This window comes from Neofelis nebulosa, chromosome 2, assembly GCF_028018385.1.
Source record: "Neofelis nebulosa isolate mNeoNeb1 chromosome 2, mNeoNeb1.pri, whole genome shotgun sequence".
NCBI classification, from domain to species: Eukaryota; Metazoa; Chordata; class Mammalia; order Carnivora; family Felidae; genus Neofelis; species Neofelis nebulosa.
In genome coordinates, this window is record NC_080783.1 from 26,592,376 (window position 1) to 26,617,114 (window position 24,739).

The following is a 24,739-nucleotide window of genomic DNA, read 5'->3' on the forward strand; positions in this document are numbered from 1 at the left end:
ATAAATAAACGTTAAAAAAAAAAAAAACTAAACTAAAAGCAACCTTATCTTGAGAATAGCTAAATCTTCAGGGTCCTGTGAGACCCTACTTTCAGCATCCAGAAATTCCTTGGAGACCTAAGTTAGCTATACCCCCCTCCCTTCACAAACTTGAAAGTATTATCATCAGTCGCATCTCACAGTCCCAGTGCAGCGCTTTCTGCCCATAGGTCCTGTTTACGTGCTTTAATAAAATCACCTTTTTTGCACCAAAGATGTCGCAATAATTCTTTCTTAGCCGTTTTCTTGCAAACCCCACTTCAAATTTCATCACTGGTATGGCTAGCCTGGTAGTGCTTCCTCTGGAAGCACTAGACTCATCTGGGCCCAAGAAGCTGCTGAGGATAACTGATAGAGACAACAGCCACACACCTACACCAAAGATTGCACTGCCACCACGGGCAATTTTGCCAAGGTCACCTTTTATGCCATCTCTAAGATCTATGGCTATCTCAACAAGACAGCCTCTAGAACGTGGCCCCGTTCACCAAGTTTCCCTAACAGGAGTTCATGAACCTTCTAGTAAAACACAGAAGAGTCTCCATGCAGAGGATCCAGTCTCCAGCTGTTGCCACCACAGTGTTTTCATACGAGGTAATTAAAAGTGAATTAATAAGCCTATTAAAAAAAATCACCTGTGAGATGTGTAACTATAGGATCCTGGACCTCATCATCAAATGTTATGATTCAAAATGTAGTGCTGCTGCTGCCTGATTCTCAGACCAGACACTGAGGCACTCTAAAGCAGTGTTGTATTATTTTTTTTCAGACGTTCAGCAAGATCATGCAGAAAAAGGTCTCTTATTGCCCCATACAGACAGGTAATTTGATCAGCCAATTACCATCTTGAAAAACCAAGAGTCTGGTCCCATGAAGCTTATAAATACCCGGCACAGACTCCTAATGGCGGAGGTCCTAAGACCACCAGCCAGCCAAGTCTAGAATTTTGGAAAGCTTGCACGGAGCCCGGTGCTTCCCTCAAGTCAACAAGTATTATTCACCTAATATTAATACCTGATCGGTATTAACTCCCTTTTTAGTTTTTAACTTCCTGATATTCTGCATTCAGTAAATAAGTTCTTGATTTCTAACACAAAATCTTGTTTTCACTTGCCCAAGTTCAGGCCTTGATAACTGTCCTTCACTCGTCGAATGGTCTAAAATGGCCTCCCTTACCTCCTTAGAATTCCACTCGCCAAACCCTGTTTAGAGTTCAAAATCCTTCAGAGATTTCCTATCTCCAAAAACCAAGTTCGTAAATTTCAACAGCTCAGACTATCATCCCGTTGGAATGTTGGTTATTACACAGTATTCCATGACTTCTGTAAACTGGCATAGCAGGAATTCAAATCAAATACTACTTGGGTGGCTGCGACTCTGAAGAGGGGAGTGTTGCAACGCTGGGCTACGCTCCGCCCGCCTGCTCCAGGGCTGGCAGGTCTTCTGGCTTCCGGCTCCGCAGCCGGGCGCATTTATCCCCATTAAGCCGAGTAGGACCGTGAAAGACTGTCGGCTCGCGGGAAACTCCGCCCTAGAGTCGCCGAGGAGTGGCATACTGAGCCCCGGCCTCCCTTCGCCGTCCAGCCATGGCTGCACGCCTGCTCCGCAGCTCCCTGCGCATGTGGGGTGGCCGGTGTGCCCTGCGTTCACCGCCGGCCGCGAGGTCAGTGCCCGTCGGGCTCCAGCTGAATGGCCCGGGGGCAGGGGGTGGTCTACGGGGTACGGGCGGCGACACCTACCTTTCCTGGGGACCCTGAACGCGGCGGCGCGCAAGGCGCGCCAGTCTGGGCGGGAGACTCCGCGGATAGGGGCTGGGCCTGGTGGGACCCACGTCGGCGAGGGCGGGCGGGGGTGTCGGCCGTGACCGCCTCACCGCGGGAAAGCCCACCGCGGGGTTGCTCGAGTTCCGGCTGCAACCTTTCATCTTAGAAAGGTGGCTGAAGGCCGCGTCCTGATTGTGAACGGGTCACTGGGACTCCCCGACTGGCAGATCTGGAGATCGCAGGAGCACCCTTTGCGAAGCCTATGTGGAGGAGTGCCCCGAAGAAGGCAGCCTGGGACAGCAAAGACCTGACACCAGCCCCATCACACAACGACACTGAGATTTATTTAACAAATCCTTTAATTAATTAAATCCAGAAGAGTTAATAGAGTTTCTAAGTGGCTCTGTGCCTATTAAGGTAGTGTTTATAAGATCAGAAGGTTTAGATCATATAAAATCCATTCACCGGATAAACTGGAAGCGTCCGGGATTCGCTATTAAGGAGAATGACAGGAATGATAAACTAGCTCATTATAACATTGGTGGAACTCTGAGATGCTATGGGAGAGGAAACATGTGTGTTATTCCTGAGGAGAGTTGGGAAGACTTCACCGAGGCGGTGACCTGACTTTTAGGATGCACATACTTTTCTAAGCTCTTCCCCAGAACGTCTTAAGAGTGTGATCCTCAGATTTTTGGTGTCACTACTTTTTTATTCCCTGAAAGTTAAAGGACCACCTCAGAGATTGGTTTTATTGGGGGGGGGGGGGGGGGTTGTGTCTATCCATATGGGTATCAAAAGATATCTACAAAACCAATTGTACAAGTACATAATTTAGTTCATTAAAAGGAACAATAGAGATTATGGTAAGTGAAGTAAGTCAGACAGATACTGTATGATTTCACTTAGAAGTTGACTCTTACAGAAAACAAGCAAAAAAAAAAAAAAAAAAAAGAACTCCTAGACACAGAGAACAGATTTGTGGTTGGGGGCAGGGCGTGGAAATGGGTGAAGGGGGTCAAAAGGTACAAACTTCCAGCTATAAAGTAAGTCATGGGAATGTAATGTACAGCTCAGTGACCATAGTTAATACTGCATGTATATTTCAAAGTTGTTAAAAGAGTATATCTTAAAAGTTGTCATTAGAAGGAAAAAATGAGTATGTGTAGTGATGGATGTTAACTAGACTTACTGTGTTGATTATTTACAGCGAATACATATATTGAAATCATGTGCATCTGAAACTACTGTAATGGTATTATGTCAATTATATCTCAATAATAAATAAGTAAAAGTAACAATAATAAGCCCATTACATGTTAACATAAATAACATTTTTATGAAAATAGCTTTTTCAAAACAAGAAGAGAGACATTATTTACATTTTCATGGATTCTTTAATGTCCGATTTAGTAGAAGACAGCCCAATTCTCATATCTGTTTCTGCATTATGTCTGTTGGGGTAAGTTATTATGGTTGAAGTATAGGAAGAAAATCTCACAGGGAATTTTGGGAAAAGGAGGACCTGAGGGACCATCTGAATAGGCTTGGGACTGTTTTATTATAGCAGGCTTCTTAATGTGCATATGGATCATTCAGGGATGTTGTTAAAAATATAGATTCTGGGGTGCCTGGGTGGCTCAGTCAGTTAGGCATCCAACTCCTGATTTCAGCTCAGGTCATGATCTCACGGTTTGTGAGTTCGAGCCCCACATAGGGCTCTGCACTGACAGTGTGAAACCTGCTTGGGATTCTCTCTCCCTCTCTTTGCTCCTCCCCTGCTCATGCTGTCTCTTTCGCTCTCAAAATAAATAAATAAAACTTAAAAAATTTTTTAAAAATACAGATTCGATTCAGTAGATCTGGGGTGAGATCTGAAATTGTATATTTGTAACCAGTTCCCAAGTATTGCTGAAGGTGTTGGTGGAAGCTGTCTCCCTTTTATAATGTAAATGAAGTTTTTTAAAAATAACAATTAGGGGCGCCTGGGTGGCTCAGTCGGTTGGACTTCAGCTCAGGTCATGATCTCACAGAGTGGGTTCGAGTTCTGCGTCAGGCTCTGTGCCCTTCCCCCCGCTCATGCTCTACCTGTCTGTCTCTCTCAAAAATAAACACTAAAAGAATTAAAAAAAAAAAAAAAAGAAAGCAATTAGAGCAAAAGCTGTCAGGCACGATGGTATTTGATGCATTCTAGAAAGAGCAGGGACACCAAGTGTGGATTGAGTGCGAACAGTAGATGAAGTGAGAGGTAACAAGATCAGGATGTACAGGGGTCTTACATACCACTGTATCGTTACATCAAATAGACTAAAATTTACTTTATCCTCTAATTGAAATGATTGGTTCCAATTTCCTGCTATTGGAAATAAAACTATCATGCACACTTTTGTCCATATAGCTTTTCTTTTCCATACTGAGAATTTTTCCTCAGGATAAAAATGTGCTGAGACTAGGCAACTGGTGCTCTGCAACACTGAATCATTTGGTAACGTAATTAACAAATAACAGAATGGAATTTATATTCCAGTCTGCCTGGATCTTAAAATTTTATATCCCATATTACCTTAAGAAAACCTTGGAATATTTCTAAGTTAAATACACCAAGACATTAGAAAGTGAAAGAAGTGCCAGAAAGAATAAAGACTTTCAGGTCAGTCAGAAGTATTCAAGAGAGCATATGAAGAAGAAAACCAAAACACTTGCACCAAGTATGTTGGTACATCCATTTCTTGAAGACCAAGAAAACTTCACTGAATTGGCCCCTTTTCTCCCTATAAAGACCAGGAAATCTGTACAAAAAGAAATTTCTACCAATTTAACAGGCTAAGCTCTAATTGTTAGTTTTACATTTTTTTAAATGTTTATTTATTTTTGAGAGAGATGGAGACAGAATGTGAGTGGGTTAGGGGCAGAGAGAGAGGGAGACACAGGATCTGAAGCAGGCTCCAGGCTCTAAGCTGTCAGCACAGAGCCCAATGTGGGGTTCGAACCCACGAACCAAGAGATCATGACCTGAGCTGCAGTCAGACGCTTAACTGACTGAGCTACCCATGCACCCAGCTCTAACTGTTTTCTTGACTTAAATTCTACTGAGAAATCTGCTTGACTGTCACCTTGAGACGTTTGCTCAAATTCTCATTTTTCTAACTTAACCTACCCTGACCGCACTATTCCATGCTGCAGCCAATGTCCCAGCCTTGTTCCAGACACACACTCTGATCTTTACTCTGCTTTTCTTTTCCATAGAATTTATCATCTTCTCATATATGCTTTAGTTTGCTTCCTTACTATAAATAGTATAGTTATTCAGACTCTCCTTCTAGAAATGTGAGTCTGGAGACAGGGATCTTTATTTTGCTCACTGTTGTATCCCAAGTTACCTGAACAGTGCTTGGTACATAAAGGGTACTCAAAGTATTTGTTGACCAAATGAATGAATAAGCTATTAAAAATGATGATTTGGATGAATGGGTAGTAACTAAGAAGGCAAAAGGCAGACTAAGTATAAAATTTGTAGTACTGCATGTTCACAACCAACGACTACTACCTAAAAAGCATCTCAAATTATATTCATAAACTCCACTAAAAGTTGCATATAAAAGATAAACCTAAAGCACAATGACAGAAAATGCATGTTAAATGTATTACTCAGCTCATGCTGCCATAACAAAATACCATAGACTGGGTGGCCTAAATAACAGAAATTTATTTCTCATAGTTCTAAAGACTGGATAACCCAAGATCAAAGTGCTGGTGAGAGCGCTGTTTCTTGTTTGTAGATGGCTGCCTTCTTTGGAGAGCGAGACAGAGAGAGAGAGAGATCTCTCTTCCTGTCACAAGGCCACATATCCTCTTGGATTAGGATCCCACCCACATGACTTCATTTAACTAACTCAGTAAAATCACAGTGGGAGTTAGAGCTTCAACATGAATTTGGGAGGGACACAACTCAATTCATAGCGTTAAATGAAAATGCATAAAGTAAAAATAATTCATTTCATGGGGAAAAAAAGGTTGAGACAACCTGATTGCCCATAAATAAGACTGTCTTTTAAACAAAAATGTGAAGAAGGAGAGGAGGAGGAAAGGAAAGAGAAAACAAACAAACAAACAAGGGTCCATTTAAGGAAGAGAGAAACCCCAAACAGCATTTCATGCAAAACAGAAAAACATCCTTTGCTACTATTTCGATATATGATAAAAAGTTTTGTTTTGTTTTGTTTTTTAAATATGAGCTTGAATTATACAAACTGACACACAGATTTTCAGAATCTTTTCAGGAGTACCCCAAGAGGGAAATAAATCTGAAGACTGTTGGACTAAAAGGAACTACAAAACAGTCTTATTTTAAGTGTAACATGAGGGGGGTATGGAGAGGGAAGGGTCAGTTTCCGAAGATCTTGAATAATTCTGTACTAATCCTTACAGAGATTCATGGACATTTTTTTTTTTAAATTTATACCCAGGTTGCCTCTAATATGGCAGTAGCATCGCCATAGTTGTATCTTACACACCTGCCATTTCAAATTGTGCGATTCTGAATGAAATAGTAATTTGGAAATGTTAATATCATCTTAAATATTGTACATGACATGAAAACTTTTCAATATGCTATGGTGGTACTGTATGAAATAGTAATTTGGAAATGTTAATATCTTAAATATTGTACATGACATGAACACTTATCAATATTCTATGGTGGTTTTGGAATTTTTACATCATTTAATTTGCATCATGTGATAACACCATTTTACCTCAACTCAGACATGTAGGTTAGTCATGGGTTTGGAAGTGAAGAGTGAGCTGAGTAAGAACATACTACTTGATCTCATCCAGGTGAGGTAGATCCTATCAAAAGTGGTAATGTTCAGATTTGTCTGAATGTTCAGGTCTGTCGAATTTCACACTCTTCCTACCTACCTCTATAGTGTCTCTGGGGGAAAGAAAATCAGCATTTTTCCATGTTGTTCGGTGGCATTAATTTGGGTATGAAGGGTAACAATTTCACTTAATTTTCTTAATGTATACATATATTTTAAAGATTTTCTCATTCCGGAGAGGAGAAACGTCTAGAAACTCCTTCTGCTGAAAAATTAACAGATATAGGAACTCGAAGAATCTTTTCTTCAGAACATGACATTTTCCGGGAAAGTGTAAGGAAGTTTTTTCAAGAAGAAGTGATTCCTCACCACGCAGAGTAAGTGGTACATTTTCCTTTAAAGTAATTTGCATAGAGAACATTGAGAACCATTTCCTAGGGGCGCCTAGGTGGCTCAGTCGGTTAAGTGTCTGACTCTTGATTTTGGCTCAGGTCATGATCTCAGGGTTCATGAGTTTGAGCCCTGAGTCAGGCTCTGCACAGACAACACGTGGCCTGCTGGGATTCTGTCTCTCCCTACCCCTCTCCCTCTCACATGTTCCGTATGCCGCTCTCTCTTTCTTCTCTCTCTTTCAAAATAAATAAATTTAAAAAAGAAAAAAACGAACCATTTCCTAGAATGTTGTATGTTGTTCTACAGAAAATATACTGTATTAATTGCTTTATTAACATTTTGCTGTTCTTAACTGTAATACTCTAGGATCTCAGGATTCTTAAGTTAGTCCAAAGCTATTTAAATTAATTTTAAAATATACAATTAAAGTAAATTTGAATATAAAATTAAGTAAATTTGAAAATTTGCAGCTCAATCTAAGAGTAGTATTTTGAATACTCTGGTTAAATGGCAATTAAGTAATTACTAGTCAATTCCAAATGTTTTTTTTTTTTCTGCTTCATGAGTGAATTAAAATACATGAAAGCTCAACAGGCCAGTTGACAAATCTTGGTTGGCAATGGACCACCTTAAAGTATTTTTACTACTGGATGAGATGTATATTGCTTAACTGATTAATTACTGATCACCTACTTTTTTTTTCAATATATGAAATTTATTGTCAAATTGGTTTCTATACAACACCCAGTGCTCATCCCAAAAGGTGCCCTCCTCAATACCCATCACCCACCCTCCCCTCCCTCCCTCCCCCCCATCAACCCTCAGTTTGTTCTCAGTTTTTAAGAGTCTCCTATGCTTTGGCTCTCTCCCTCTCTAACCTCTTTTTTTTTTTTTCCTTCCCCTCCCGCATGGGTTTCTGTTAAGTTTCTCAGGATCCACATAAGAGTGAAAACATATGGTATCTGTCTTTCTCTGTATGGCTTATTTCACTTAGCATCACACTCTCTAGTTCCATCCACATTGCTACAAAGGGCCATATTTCGTTCTTTCTCATTGCCACATAGTACTCCATTGTGTATATAAACCACAATTTCTTTATCCATTCATCAGTTGATGGACATTTAGGCTCTGTCCACAATTTGGCTATTGTTGAGAGTGCTGCTCTAAACATTGGGGTACAAGTGCCCCTATGCATCAGTACTCCTGTATCCCTTGGGTCAATTCCTAGCAGTGCTATTGCTGGGTCATAGGGTAGGTCTATTTTTAATTTTCTGAGGAACCTCCACACTGTTTTCCAGAGCGGCTGCACCAATTTGCATTCCCACCAACAGTGCAAGAGGGTTCCCATTTCTCCACATCCTCTCCAGCATCTATAGTCTCCTGATTTGTTCATTTTGGCCACTCTGACTGGCGTGAGGTGATATCTGAGTGTGGTTTTGATTTGTATTTCCCTGATAAGGAGCAACGTTGAGCATCTTTTCATGTGTCCGTTGGCCATCCGGATGTCTTCTTTAGAGATGTCTATTCATGTTTTCTGCCCATTTCTTCACTGGGTTATTTGTTTTTCGGATGTGGAGTTTGGTGAGCTCTTTATAGAGTTTGGATACTAGCCCTTTGTCCGATATGTCATTTGCAAATATGTTTTCCCATTCCGTTGGTTGCCTTTTAGTTTTGTTGGTTGTTTCCTTTGCTGTGCAGAAGCTTTTTATCTTCAGAAGGTCCCAGTAATTCACTTTTGCTTTTAATTCCCTTGCCTTTGGGGATGTGTCGAGTAAGAGATTGCTACGGCTGAGGTCAGAGAGGTCGTTTCCTGCTTTCTCCTCTAGGGTTTTGATGGTTTCCTGTCTCACATTCAGGTCCTTTATCCATTTTGAGTTTATTTTTGTGAATGGTGTGAGAAAGTGGTCTAGTTTCAACCTTCTGCATGTTGCTGTCCAGTTCTCCCAGCACCATTTGTTAAAGAGACTGTCTTTTTTCCATTGGATGTTCTTTCCTGCTTTGTCAAAGATGAGTTGGCCATACGTTTGTGGGTCTAGTTCTGGGGTTTCTATTCTATTCCATTGGTCTATGTGTCTGTTTTTGTGCCAATACCATGCTGTCTTGATGATGACAGCTTTGTAGTAGAGGCTAAAGTCTGGGATTGTGATGCCTCCTGCTTTGGTCTTCTTCTTCAAAATTACTTTGGCTATTCGGGGCCTTTTGTGGTTCCATATGAATTTTAGGATTGCTTGTTCTGGTTTCGAGAAGAATGCTGGTGCAATTTTGATTGGGATTGCATTGAATGTGTAGATAGCTTTGGGTAGTATTGACATTTTGACAATATTTATTCTTCCAATCCATGAGCAGGGAATGTCTTTCCATTTCTTTATATCTTCTTCAATACCTTCATAAGCTTTCTATAGTTTTCAGCATACAGATCTTTTATATCCTTGGTTAGATTTATTCCTAGGTATTTTATGCTTCTTGGTGCAATTGTGAATGGGATCAGTTTCTTTATTTGTCTTTCTGTTGCTTCATTGTTAGTGTATAAGAATGCAACTGATTTCTGTACATTGATTTTGTATCCTGCAACTTTGCTGAATTCATGTATCAGTTCTAGCAGACTTTTGGTGGAGTCTTTCGGATTTTCCATGTATAGTATCATGTCATCTGCAAAAAGCAAAAGCTTGACTTCATCTTTGCCAATTTGGATGCCTTTGATTTCCTTTTGTTGTCTGATTGCTGATGCTAGAACTTCCAACACTATGTTAAACAACAGCGGTGAGAGTGGGCATCCCTGTCGTGTTCCTGATCTCAGGGAAAAAGCTCTCAGTTTTTCCCCATTGAGGATGATGTTAGCTGTGGGCTTTTCATAAATGGCTTTTATGGTGTTTAAGTATGTCCTTTCTATCCCGACTTTCTCAAGGGTTTTTATTAAGAAAGGGTGCTGAATTTTGTCAAAGGCCTTTTCTGCATCGATTGACAGGATCATATGGTTCTTCTCTTTTCTTTTATTAATGTGATGCATCACGTTGATTGATTTGCGAATGTTGAACCAGCCCTGCATCCCAGGAATGAATCCCACTTGATCATGGTGAATAATTCTTTTTATATGCCGTTGAATTCGATTTGCTAGTATCTTATTGAGAATTTTTGCATCCATATTCATCAGGGATATTGGCCTGTAGTTCTCTTTTTTTACTGGGTCTCTGTCTGGTTTAGGAATCAAAGTAATGGTGGCTTCATAGAATGAGTCTGGAAGTTTTCCTTCCCTTTCTATTTTTTGGAATACCTTGAGAAGGATAGGTATTATTTCTGCTTTAAACGTCTGGTAGAACTCCCCTGGGAAGCCATCTGGTCCTGGACTCTTACTTGTTGGGAGATTTTTGATTACTGATTCAATTTCCTCACTGGTTATGGGTCTGTTCAAGCTTTCTATTTCCTCCTGATTGAGTTTTGGAAGAGTGTGGGTGTTTAGGAATTTGTCCATTTCTTCCAGGTTGTCCAATTTGTTGGCATATAATTTTTCATAGTATTCCCTGATAATTGATTGTATCTCTGAGGGATTGGTTGTAATAATTCCATTTTCATTCAAGATTTTATCTATTTGGGTCATCTCCCTTTTCTTTTTGAGAAGCCTGGCTAGAGGTTTGTCAATTTTGTTTATTTTTTCAAAAAACCAACTCTTGGTTTCACTGATCTGCTCTACAGTTTTTTTAGATTCTATATTGTTTATTTCTGCTGTGATCTTTATTATTTCTCTTCTTCTGCTGGGTTTAGGCTGCCTTTGCTGTTCTGCTTCTATTTCCTTTAGGTATGCTGTTAGATTTTGTATTTGGGATTTTTCTTGTTTCTTGAGATAGGCCTGGATTGCAATGTATTTTCCTCTCACGAGTGCCTTCGCTGCATCCCAAAGCGTTTGGATTGTTGTATTTTCATTTTCGCTTGTTTCCATATATTTTTTAATTTCTTCTCTAATTGCCTGGTTGACCCACTCACTCTTTAGTAGGGTGTTCTTTAACCTCCATGCTTTTGGAGGTTTTCCAGACTTTTTCCTGTGGTTGATTTCAAGCTTCATAGCATTGTGGTCTGAAAGTATGCATGGTATAATTTCAATTCTTGTATACTTATGAAGGGCTGTTTTGTGACCCAGTATATGATCTATCTTGGAGAATGTTCCATGTGCACTCGAGAAGAAAGTATATTCTGTTGCTTTGGGGTGCAGAGTTCTAAATACATCTGTCAAGTCCATTTGATCCAATGTATCATTCAGGGCCCTTGTTTCTTTATTGACGGTGTGTCTAGATGATCTATCCATTTCTGTAAGTGGAGTGTTAAAGTCCCCTGCAATTACCACATTCTTATCAATAAGGTTGCTTATGTTTGTGAGTAATTGTTTTATATATTTGGGGGCTCTGGTATTCGGCGCATAGACATTTATAATTGTTAGCTCTTCCTGATGGATAGACCCTGTAATTATTATATAATGCCCTTCTTCATCTCTTGTTACAGCCTTTAATTTAAAGTCTAGTTTGTCTGATATAAGTATGGCTACTCCAGCTTTCTTTTGGCTTCCAGTAGCATGATAAATAGTTCTCCATCCCCTCACTCTCAATCTAATGGTGTCCTGAGGTCCAAAATGAGTCTCTTTTAGACAGCAAATAGATGGGTCTTGTTTTTTTTATCCATTCTGATACCCTATGTCTTTTGGTTGGCACATTTAATCCATTTACATTCAGTGTTATTATAGAAAGATACGGTTTTAGAGTCATCGTGATGTCTGTATGTTTTATGCTCGTAGCGATGTCTCTGGTACTTTGTCTCACAGGATCCCCCTTAGGATCTCTTGTAGGGCTGGTTTAGTGGTGACGAATTCCTTCAGTTTTTGTTTGTTTGGGAAGACCTTTATCTCTCCTTCTATTCTAAATGACAGACTTGCTGGATAAAGGATTCTTGGCTGCATATTTTTTTCTGTTCATCACATTGAAGATTTCCCGCCATTTCTTTCTGCCCTGCCAAGTTTCAAAGGAGAGATCAGTCACGAGTCTTATAGGTCTCCCTTTATATGTGAGGGCACGTTTATCCCTTGCTGCTTTCAGAATTTTCTCTTTATCCTTGTATTTTTCCAGTTTCACTATGATATGTCGTGCAGAAGATCGATTCAAGTTACGTCTGAAGGGAGTTCTCTGTGCCTCTTGGATTTCAATGCCTTTTTCCTTCCCCAGTTCAGGGAAGTTCTCAGCTATGATTTCTTCAAGTACCCCTTCAGCACCTTTCCCTCTCTCTTCCTCCTCTGGGATACCACATTTGCGTATATTATTTCTTTTTAGTGTATCACTTAGTTCTCTAATTTTCCCCTCATACTCCTGGATTTTTTTATCTCTCTTTTTCTCAGCTTCCTCTTTTTCCATAATTTTATCTTCTAGTTCACCTATTCTCTCCTCTGCCTCTTCAATCTGAGTCGTGGTCATTTCCATTTTATTTTGCATCTCGTTGAAAGGGTTTTTCAGCTCCTCCTGATTGTTCCTTAGTCCCTTGATATCTGTAGCAATAGATTTTCTGCTGTCCTCTATACTGTTTTCAAGCCCAGCGATTAATTTTATGACTATTTTTCTAAATTCACTTTCTGTTATATTATTTAAATCCTTTTTGATCAGTTCATTAGCTGTTGTTATTTCCTGGAGATTCTTCTGAGGGGAATTCTTCCGTTTGGTCATTTTGGATAGTCCCTGGAGTGGTGAGGACCTGCAGGGCACTTCCCCTGTGCTGTGGTGTATAACTGGGGTTGGTGGGTGGGGCCGCAGTCCAACCTGATGTCTGCCCCCAGCCCACCGCTGGGGCCACAGTCAGACTGGTGTGTGCCTTCTCTTCCCCTCTCCTAGGGGCGGGATTCACTGTGGGGTGGCGTGGCCCGTCTGGGCTACTTGCACACTGCCAGGCTTATGGTGCTGGGGATCTAGCGTATTAGCTGGGGTGGGTAGGCAAGGTGCACGGGGGCAGGAGGGGCAGGCTTAGCTCGCTTCTCCTTAGGTGATCCACTTCAGGAGGGGCCCTGTGGCAGCGGGAGGGAGTCAGATCCGCTGCCGGAGGTTAGGCTCCGCAGAAGCACAGAGTTGGGTGTTTGCACCCAGCGAGCAAGTTCCCTGGCAGGAACTGGTTCCCTTTGGGATTTTGGCTGGGGGATGGGCGAGGGAGATGGCGCTGGCGAGCGCCTTTGTTCCCCGCCAGGCTGAGCTCTGTCGTCCCGGGGCTCAGCAACTCTCCCTCCTTTTGTCCCCCAGCCCTCCCGTTCTCCGAGCAGAGCTGTTAGTTTATAACCTTCCAGATGTCAGGTCCCTCTCGCTGTCGGAACACACTCCGTCCGGCCCCTCAGCTTTTGCAAGCCAGACTCGGGGGCTCTGCTTCGCCGGGAGGCTGCCCCTCCGCCCCGGCTCCCTCCCACCAGTCCGTGGAGCGCGCACCGCCTCACCACCCTTCCTACCCTCTTCCGTGGGCCTCTCGTCTGTGCTTGGCTCCCGAGACTCCGTTCTGCTAGTCTTCTGGTGGTTTTCTGGGTTATTTAGGCAGTGGTCACCTACTTTTTTGACCAAAATACTCTCATTTCTATGAAAGTAGGATTTTGCTATATTTCTAAAATTCATTCACTGCCAGTAATTTACTATAATTAAAATGTTTTTTAAAACATATTTATATAGCTTCCATTAAGATTTTATTAATGCTTTCTCTATAAAAATGACCAAAATTAGCTAAACCTAATGCCATGACTAGTCTTTGGTGAAAAGCAACTATTTCTAAAAAGAAAGAAAAAGAAAGAAAGAAAGAAAGAAAGAAAGAAAGAAAGAAAGAAAGAAAGAAATTTATTATGGTACACTCTAGGAGAATCTTTTTTATTCATTACTCTACTGATTCGAAACTTTGTTCCAGAAAAATTATTGATGAAGATTTGAAGTAAAAATGATAGAAGTTGACAGATTTGAGATTAATGATAAAAATGTTTCCAAAGCTAATTTAGGCAATATGTACATCAAAACACACATGATAATCAAACTCTTTTAAAATTTCTTGAGGCGTCTGTGTTTCCCTTTCATCAGTATCTCCAAAAATATACCTCATTTTTGGTAAGTATATCTAACTCACACTTAAAAAAATAAAATGAAACAAAAATTCTCAGATTCTTTATTTCCAACTAGCTATCTCTTTCCTCATCATGCCTGTCTCATTTTGTAAAAATGTTTATTTATTTTGAGAGAGAGAGAGAATGAGCGAGTGCACGTGTGAGCAGAGCAGGGGCAGAGGGAGAGAGGGAGAGAATCCCAAGCCGTCAGCACAGAGCCCAGTGCAGCGCTCCATCTCACAAACTGTGAGATCATAACCTGAGCTGAAATCATGAGTCAGATGCTTAACAGTTTAACTGACCTTGCCACCCAGGCGCTCTGCTATTCTTGTTTTTAAAAAAGCAGAGGTTGCACAATCTTATTCGAATGTCCACTCTTTTCAGAAGTTCATTGGACAGCAGTTGTGCTGCAAGATGCTTATGTGCTTCTGTTGTTCCAACTTAAACTGTAATAAGATTGTCTGCTCTTGTCACCTTTTTATGTGCTCATCTTGTTAAGTTCAGCACTTTAAGGAAATATACAGAGGGCTATTGCCTTTACAGGATAAGTTGGACAGATTCCCATGACTATATGGCACAACTAAGATTCCATCTTAAGAGGACCAGCTGAGACAAACTGTACCCATGAATGTCAGTACATGTAATTTATAGGTCTGATGAAAAGTCAAGGTAGGAGAACAGTGGCAAATATGAAGAAGTAAAGAAGAGAATAAGGAGAGAAATGATGAAAGAGTCCAATGCAAATAGAAAGTTATGGCCAATGTCAACAACAATTACCTTAAAGGAACATTCCTGTACAAGATCATTCATAAATTCAAATTATGACCATTTAAATAACATGAAAAAAGCTTCTCTGATTTTAAAATGTTTGCTATTTGCAGATGGGAGAAAGCTGGAGAAGTGAGCAGGGAGCTTTGGGAAAAAGCTGGCAAACAAGGACTTCTCGGTGTCAATATTGCAAAGCATCATGGTGGTATTGGTGGAGACTTGTATTCAGCAGCTATAATGTGGGAAGAACAGTAAGTATGCAGACATCTGAGGTGGAATCTTGTTTTGTAAGCACACTGCTCACTTTTCTGAGATGATAAAATATGCTTTCTAATCTTATAATATTGAAAACTAAAATGCGAATGAATATATGTATCATTTGCACATTTTTTAATGTGTGAAGATAGAAAAATGCCCTATTAAGTTATTAAAATAGTTGCTGCTGAAAATTAGAGATTACTTCATTTCTAATTGCCTTATGTGTTCATTTTCTTCTTTTACAAAAAAAGTGGAAAAATATCCCCATCAAATATACTTAAAGTTTAGTATATAAGAAGAAATAAAGGTTTCAGTTGATGAATGGGCAAAAGATTTGAACCAACAGTTCATCAAAACAAAATACAAATAGATTCTTTTATTTTTTTATTAAAAAATTATTTAATGTTTATTTATTTTTGAGAGAGAGAGACACACACACACAGAGTATGAACAGGGGAGGGGCAGACAGAAGAAGACACAGAATCAGAAGCAGGCTCCAACCTCTGAGCTGTCAGCACAGAGCCCCACAAGGGGCTCCAACTCACGAACCACAAGATCATGACCTGAGCCGAAGGAGGATGCTTAACCAACTGAGCCACCTAGACACCCCCAAATAGGTTCTTCTAGATGAAAAAAGCTCACCCTTACTGCCAATCAAATGTAAATTAAATTAACCTGGAGGTGATCATTTTGAGTATTTGCAAAAGTCAGTGAAAATTCAAAATCATAATACCCTCTGCTGACAAGGTTGCCATGAAAATGGCATACTCACACTATTAGTGGCATTATAAATTAGAACAACAAATGCTTTGGTGAAGCATTCACCAATTTTCATTCAAAAAATGAAAATGTTTCTGCTCTTTGATCCAGGGCATCACTTTGGAGAATTTATCTTAAGGAAATAATTTAATAGAAAAAAGAGGAGCTATGTACAGAAATCATTATCACGTTAGATCATAAACATCCAAATATGGAAGCAATCTAAATGTCTGGTATTGGGAGAATGAATAAGTAAATTATAAAAAAAAAATGTAAATTATATTACATAAACAATTTGGAATACTTTATAGCTATTTCAGATTATCGTTGTGACAACATGTAAAAAAAAAAAAAAAGGACTTTTTCATGCCATATAGTAATAAAAAAAAAAAAAATAGTTAACGAGATGCCTGGGTGGCTCAATTGGTTAAGCATCCGACTTCGGCTCAGGTCATGATCTCACGGTTTGTGAGTTTGAGCCCTGCATCAGACAGTCTCTGTGCTGACAACTCAGAGCCTGGAGCCTGCCTTGGATTCTACGTCTCCCTCTCACTCTGCCCCTTCTCTACTTACACTCTGTCTCTCTCTCTCAAAAATAAATAAACACTTAAAAAAAATTAGTTAAGTACAAATTCACACCACGACTGCAACTGTATTAGAATATATGCTTATGGGCAAAGGTAATTTGCCAAAATGAAAACAGTTGCTATGTTAGGGTAATATACTTGTAGGTGATCCATACTTTGAAATGTTTTATCTTTTAATTCATTAGGTAAGTACTCATGGAGCTCTGTTACAGTACTGTCAATGTGCAAAAATTAAAAGATTAGTAAAAACAAAGAGAAAATCCTCAGGAGCTCTAGGTTTGTGGGGAGACAGGCTATTGTGACACAATGTGATAAGATTTATTGATTTGTTGTTCTTTAGTTGAAAATCAAAGAAACTGAAAGCAGAACAAAATAACTATTTTGTGCTTTAAATTTTCTTCTTTTTTCTCTCTCTAAGAGCATATTCAAATTGTACAGGCCCAGGTTTTAGTCTTCATTCAGATATTGTCATGCCCTATATTGTAAACTATGGCTCTGAAGAACAGATTAAGCACTTCATCCCCCAGATGACTGCTGGGAAATGTATTGGCGCCCTAGCAATGACAGAGCCTGGGGCTGGAAGGTAAATCAACATTGATCTGGTTTTGATTTTTGGAAGCAGTGCCCTAATAGCAAATATTTTCACAGTATAAACATTTGCATGATGTACGAGGAAGGATACAAAGATTAACACGAGCTCAATTTACAATCTCAAGTAACTTCAAAGCCTAGTAGGAAAATAAGGCCTTATCATATATAAAGAACAATAAAACATAATATATGCTGTTTTTCAGATATTAAATAGGGCAATGCAAATAAAATGGTAGGGTATGACTAGAATTTGGAGCATGGTAGATTTTGGATGTGGTGTGACATTCACATGGCAATGTCCAGGAAAGATTTGGGATTCTGGATGCAAGCTGGGGTGGCAAGAATTGGAGCAATGAGAAAGAATAAGATCGTTTATTCAGTCATTTGAAGGTTACTTACTAAGTGCCTGTAATGTGCCACATACACAGTGGTGAACTAGAGCAGATGTAGTCTCTGTGCTTATTGAGGAGAATAATGAGAAACACAAAAATAAATATATTCCTAATTATAAATTATGGTAAGTACTATGAAGGGAACATGGTGCCATGCTAGAGACTAATGGTGTATGTGTGTTTGGTAGAAAAGGGAAAAATGAATTTAGATATGAGTGCTAGAGAAGGCCTATAAAAAGTAGTTACATGTAAACTGAGATATGACAGCTTTACAATATAATTGAAATCTCGAATTGTGACACCTCCAGTTTTGTTTTGTTTTGTTTTGTTTTGTTTTTCAAGATCACTTTGCTATTCGGGGTCCTTGGTGATTCTATACAAATTTTAGGATAGTTTGTTCCAGTTCTATGAAAAATGCTATTAGTATTTTGATAGGGATTGCATTAAATCTGAAGATTTCTTTGGGTGGTATAGGTATTTTAACTGTATTTGTTATTCCAACCCATGACATGGAATGTCTCTCCATTTCTTTGTGTTGTATTGAATTTCTTTCATCAGTGTTTTATAGTTTTCAGAGTATGGGTCTTTCACCTCTTTGGTTAAGTTTATTCCTAGATATTTCATTATTTTTGGTACAAGTATAAATGGGATTATTTTCTTAATTTCTCTTTCTGCTGCTTCATTATTAGTATACAGGAATGCAACAGATTTCTGTACATTGATTTTGTAGCCTGCAACTTTACTGAATCCATTTCAGTTCCAATACATTTTTGATGGAGTCTTTAGGGTTTTCTATATATAGTATCATGTTATCTGTAAATAGCAAAAGTTTTACTTATTCATTACCAATTTGGATGCATTTTTATTTCTTTTTGTTGTCTAATTGCTGTGGCTAGGACTTTCAGTACAATGTGGACTAAAAGTGGTGACAGTGGACAGTTCTGTGTTGTTCCTGACCTTAAGGGAAAAACTTTTAGTTTTCCCCCATTGAGTATGATGTTCACAGTAGGTTTTTCATATGACACTTTTATTATGTTGAGATATGTTCCCACTAGACCTACTTTGTTGAGAGCTTTTATCATGAATGGATGTTGCACTTCATCAAATGGTTTTTTTTCTGCATCTACTCTTTCTCTTATTGAGGTGATTTATCACGTCGATTGGGAATAACATGGTAAATGATTTTTTTTAATGTATTGCTGGATTCGTTTTGCTAGGATTTTGTTGAGGATTTTTGTATCTATGTTCATCAGAGATTTTAGCCTGTAGTGCACGTTTTTTGTGGTGGCTATCTGATTTTGGTATCAGAGTAATACTGACCTCATAGAATGAATTTGGAAGTGTTCCTTCCTATTCTATTTTTTTGGAATAGTTTCTTTTTATGTTTATTTATTTATTTGTTTGTTTGTTTATTGAGAGAGAGAGAGAGCATGCGAACACAAGTGGGGGATGGGCAGAGAGAGAGAGAGGGAGAGAGAGAATCCCAAGCAGGGTGCCAGCACAGAGCCCAGCACGATTCTAAGATCATGATCTGAGCCAAATCAAGAGCTGGATGCTTAACCAACTGAGCCACCCAGGTGCCCAATATTTTTTGAAATAGTTTGAGAAGAATAGGTATTAACTCTTCTTTACATGTTTGGTAGAATTTGCCTATGAAGCTGACTGATCTTGAACTATTGTTTGCTGGAAGTTTTTTGATTATTAATTCACTTTCCTTGTTGGTAATTGCTCTGTTCCAATATTCTATATTATCCTGCTTCAGTTTTGGTAAATTATATGTTTCTAGGAATTTATCCATTTCTTCTAGGTATAAAATTTTCCATATCTCTTACAATTGTTTGTGTTTCTGTGGTATTGGTTATTTTTCTTCTTTCATTTGTGATTTTGCTTATTTGGGTCTTCTTTTTCTTTTTCTTTTTTTTTTTTTTTTTTAATTTTTTTTTTTTCAACGTTTTTTATTTATTTTTGGGACAGAGAGAGACAGAGCATGAACGGGGGAGGGGCAGAGAGAGAGGGAGACACAGAATCGGAAACAGCCTCCAGGCTCCGAGCCATCAGCCCAGAGCCTGACACGGGGCTCGAACTCACGGACCGCGAGATCGTGACCTGGCTGAAGTCGGACGCTTAACCGACTGCGCCACCCAGGCGCCCCTTCTTTTTCTTTTTCTTTCTTTGTTTCTTTCTTTCTGTCTGTCTGTCTTTCTGTCTTTCTTTCTCTCTCTCTTTCTTTCTTTCTTTCTTTCTTTCTTTCTTTCGGGATGAGTCTTGCTAGAGGTTTATCAATTTTGTTCATGTTTTCAAAGAGCCAGCTCCTGGATTCATTGATTGTTCTATTGTTTTGTTTGTTGTTTTTGTTGCTGTTTTAGTTTCTATATTATTTATTTCTGCTCTATTATTTCCTTCCTTCTCCTGGTTTGGGGTTTTGTTTGTTCTTCTTTTTCTAGCTCCTTTAGGTGTAAGGCTAGGTTGTTTATTTGAGATTTTTCTTGCTTCTTCAGGTAGATCTATAATACTATAAACTTCCCTCTTAGAGCTGCTTTTGCTGCATTCTACTGTGTTTTATTTTTATTTGTTTCTATGTACTTTTTGATTTTTCTTTGATTTCTTATTTGACCCATTAATTGCTTAGTAGCATGTTATTTAACCTCCCTGTATTTGTGCTCTTTCTAGATTTTTTCTGGTGGTTGATTTCTAGTTTCATAATGTTGTGGTCAGAAAAGATGCGTGCTATGACTTTGATCTTTTTGAATTTGTTGAAACTTGTTTTGTAGCCTAATATGTGATCTATTCTGGAGAATGTTCCAGTTATATTACAAGTCATATTACAAAGCTGTACTAATCAAAATAGTATAATACTAGCATAAAGATAGACACATAGATCAATGGAATAGAATAGAAAACCCAGAAATAAAGCCACAATTATATGGTCAATTAATCCTTGACAAAGGAGGAAATAATATACAATTAGAAAAACTCTCTTCAACAAATGGTGTTGCAAAAACTGGACACCTACATGCAAAAGAATTAAACTGGACCATTTTACACTATACATGAAAATAAACTCAAATGTATAAGACCTTAATGTGAGACCTGAAACCATAAAAATCCTAGAAGAGAGCACAGGCAGTAATTTCTCTGACATCAGCCATATCAACATAGCAAAAATAAACTATTGGGACTACATCAGAATACAAAGCTCCTTTACAGCAAAGGAAACAATCAACCAAACTAAAAGACAACTCACTGAATGGGAGAAGATATTTGCAAATGACATATCCAATAAAAGATTAGTATCCAAAATACATAAAGAACTTCTACAACTCAACACCCTAAGACCAAACAATCCAATTTGAAAATGGGCAGAAGACATGAACAGATATTTATCCAAAGACATACAGATGACCAACAGACACATGAAAGGATGCTCAACATCATTCATCATCACAGAAATGTAAGTCAAAACTACAATGAGATATCATCTAACACCTGTCAGAATGGCTAGGTCAAAAAACATAAGAATCCACAAGTGTAGGTGAAGATGAGAAAAAGGAACCTTCATGCATTCTCACTGGGAATGCAAACTGGTGTAGCCACTATGGAAAACAGTATGGAGTTTCCTCAAAAAATTAAAAATAGGACTATCCTACAATCCAGTAATTGCACTAGTAGGCAATTACCCAAAAATTACAAAAATGCTAACTCAAAGGAATATATCTCCCTCTGTTTATTGCAGCATTATTTATAATAGCCACATTATGGGAGCAGCCCAAGTGTCCATTGATAGATGAATGGATAAAGAAGTGGTATATATTTATGTACTTCGGAATATTTCTTAGCCATAAAAAAGAATGAAATCTTGCCCTTTGCAACAATATGAACAGAGCTAGAGAGTATAATGCTAAGTGAAATAAGTCAAAGACAAATACTGTATGATTTCACTCATATGTGACATTTAAAAAACAAAACAAATGAGCAAAGGGAAAAAAGAAAGACAGAGAGAGACAAACTGAGAAAAAACTCTTAACTATAGAGAACCAACTGATGGCTTACCAGAGGGAGGTGAGGGGGATGGGTGAGATAGGCAATGGGGAGTAAGTAGTGCACCTATCATGATGAACACTGAATAACACATAAAATTATTGAATCACTATATTGTATACCTGAAATTAATATAACACTATCTATTTACTAGAATTAAAATTAAAAACTTAATAAATAAAATAAACACCTATATTACTACATTAAAAAATAATAAAGTGAGATGTGACAAATGAGAAAGAACCAACTGCAAGAATGGAGGGGAGGAGCTTCCACATAGTGGGACCTGACCCTCAAGGATGACAAGGAGAGCAGACAGGAAACCTTGGGCATTATGCTTCCTTTGGAACTGTACAAAAGGCAGCCACAGAGACAAAAGGATGGAGTCTGAAGGAGATCTACACCAGTGCTCTGTCATGAGCATGAGGTGAAGTGACTTTGAAAAGGTGATAGGACAGGAGTGAGAAGTTAATAATGTCGAGGCCACAAAAATGTTGAGGGTTGAGAAAAGGTCATGGCAGGCCACTGCCTGAAAATCGAAAGATCGTCATTTCAGTAGAGAGGAGAGGCTACTTTGGAAGAGAGTTGGGTATTGAGAAATCAGATGTAGAGAACACAGACTAATCTTTCAGAGTTTGTGGTGAAAGAGAGTGTAGAGAGAGACAGTACTGTGCTGTGACAGGCCAGCACAGTAAGGGGAAGGGTTTATGTTGAAGGGAACAGCAACTTCTAGGCCAACGGGAAACAGGCAGTGCAGAGCAACAACCTAAAGGTGTGGCAGAAGCAGTAATTGAAAACCCAAGGCTTGTTTCTGCAAAGATCAGGCCCTCATGTTTTACACAGCTTTTCTGACACTGCTGTTTATTTTTAAATGGCTTAGCGCTCCATAGTGTGACTTGGCAAGGTGCTTAAATTGTATTTCTCCTTCCCAAATATAAACCTATTATTACAGGCCAATCCTGATTCTTAGTTTTGCCAAAGGTAAAAGGTTTTTGTTTGCTTCTTTTGCCTAAAAATGTGATCTAAAAGAAATAAAAATTTAATCTTCCTTTGCTTTTAAGTTAGATAATTTTTCTAAGATAAGTGACTGACTGACCAAAATTTGGATTACATCATGCTAGCTCTGGAACAGTATGTTCCTGTTCCAACCCACTGAACGCTAGTTCTCACTTAGAGGCAATATAAATCAGAGATCCTAACTTGTCCCCAACTTACACAAGCAAACAAAGGCTGCTTGATTTGTGCTTATTTAAATTCTCTGTCCTCATCTGGGGTTAGGTGAATATGCTTAAGATGGAAACTGAGAAGGAGAATGGAGAAAAGAGGCAGATGGTTTGGAAGGCTGGTACAAGTGATGGAAGGGTAGCAAATTGGTCAGGTATTTATTTATTTTTTTTTTTTAATTTTTTTTTTAACGTTTATTTATTTTTGAGACAGAGAGAGACAGAGCATGAACGGGGGAGGGTCAGAGAGAGGGGGAGACACAGAATCGGAAGCAGGCTCCAGGCTCTGAGCCATCGGCCCAGAGCCCGACGCGGGGCTTGAACTCACGGACCGCGAGATCGTGACCTGAGCCGAAGTCGGACGCTTAACCGACTGAGCCACCCAGGCGCCCCTTGGTCAGGTATTTAGAGCCGAGCAAAGGGGCCATATGAGTGAGTGCAGGAGTGAAGGAAGACGGCAGATGCAGAAGAGTGTTTGAGTGTTCAGGACTTCCAAAAGAAAGAAAGAAAAAGCATGTGGGAGAGAAGGAATAAAGATGGGAGATGGTTTGTTGTGCTGGATTTTAGGAACAACTTGGCCACTCTTACATTCTTGCTTTCATTTGGCCTTCACCAAAAAAAGGTGGAGTTTGCTAGAAAAGATTCAGAGTATCCCTGCCTCTTTTCCTTTCCACGTACATAGGAGACTCCTTAATGTGTAATTATGTGTATTTGTAGGATACCTTAACATTTTGTATCTTTCATGTTGATTTTCTGTTTGGACTATCACAATAATCTATATGAAGATATACTGTGATTCCTATGTAAAGGAGAACAGAAAATGAGAAATGAAGTATTTTAACCAAACTCATAGAGCTAATCTATGATGACATTGGATCCAGAGTATTCTGACACCAGCTGTGTGATTGTGGGTGAAATCTCTGAACCTCAATGTCTGTATCAGTGATACTTACTTAATACGATTATTGTAAGGGTCTGAATTCTTGGCAATACTAAGTAGTATATATGTTAGTAGTATATTTTTAATGTTTCATGTTTACCATTCAAAAGCTTTTTTTAATCCACAAACTGAGCTGTGTCATTACCTTTGTTACTTTTGATATGTCCCTGTATAGAACAAGTATTTTAATAAGCCATGTATTGATTTTAAGAACTAATATTTCATACTGACTTACAATATAAAGACCATATTCAAGAAGAAGAATCAGAAATAGTGATGTAGACTATTTATACATGATGGTATTCATTGTAGGATATTTATGAAAATGGAAAACTAAGTATTCAATAATAGATTGTTTTTAAAAAATGATAAAGCTATACAATGTAATTCTATGCCATTGATAGAAATGAAAGTATAGAAAAACATTAGATATTATTAAGAGGTCAAAATCATATGTATGGCTCTGGTTTTATAAAAATATGTATATGTGTTTATCTATTTTCACTGAAAAATTCTGGAAGGATGTATTTTAGAAATGTTTATTCCAGGAAGTAAGTTTTTTTTTCAGTATTTTTTCTTTGTCAGAAATATTGTCTATCTTTTGTATTTTAACTATGGATATTTGTTTATTTTATACTTAGAAAAAATAATCTAATCTACTTTTAGATCAGTCTTGTTAAGGGAAGCATTTGAGACGTAAGTCTTTTAAATAGCTAACTTTTGATCAATAGAGATAAGGGAAGGAATCAAGGTGAATAGAGGGAGGCAGATATATGGTGGCAAATAATTTCAAATATAGTGGGCTTTGAGATGCTATCTGAGTCCAATTTGGGGATCTACTTGGGAGTTTTTATGCTTTATAAAATCTGGCTACTTTATGTAATCTTAATCATATATTCATTTGTGTAAGTGGTTTAGAATATAATACATCAGATGTGGTTTTTCAGTACATTTGTGTGAACATTCTTAATGTTAGTTAGAAGTCAATTCTTTTCATAGTATGAACAGTTTGAATTAGCACATTATATGCATACTTATACAACAATACTTGAATAACTCAGTTTTCAACGTTTTT

General features: G+C 38.5%; 1 protein-coding gene across 2 annotated transcripts in view; it reads left to right on the plus strand.

Annotated features, from left to right (window-relative positions):
* Positions 1 to 1,472: 1,472 nt before the first annotated feature.
* ACADL (acyl-CoA dehydrogenase long chain) overlaps positions 1,473 to 24,739 on the plus strand; it is a 52,448-nt gene continuing 29,181 nt past the window's right edge. The window contains exons 1-4 of one of the 2 annotated variants that reach the window (XM_058706239.1): positions 1,474 to 1,702; positions 6,844 to 6,999; positions 14,990 to 15,127; positions 16,899 to 17,063. In XM_058706239.1, the coding sequence (XP_058562222.1) occupies positions 1,626 to 1,702; positions 6,844 to 6,999; positions 14,990 to 15,127; positions 16,899 to 17,063 (536 nt within the window). In that variant the 5' untranslated portion in view covers positions 1,474 to 1,625. Of the gene's footprint in view, positions 1,703 to 6,843; positions 7,000 to 14,989; positions 15,128 to 16,898; positions 17,064 to 24,739 lie in introns of both variants that reach the window. The other variant, XM_058706248.1, reaches the window with a different exon arrangement.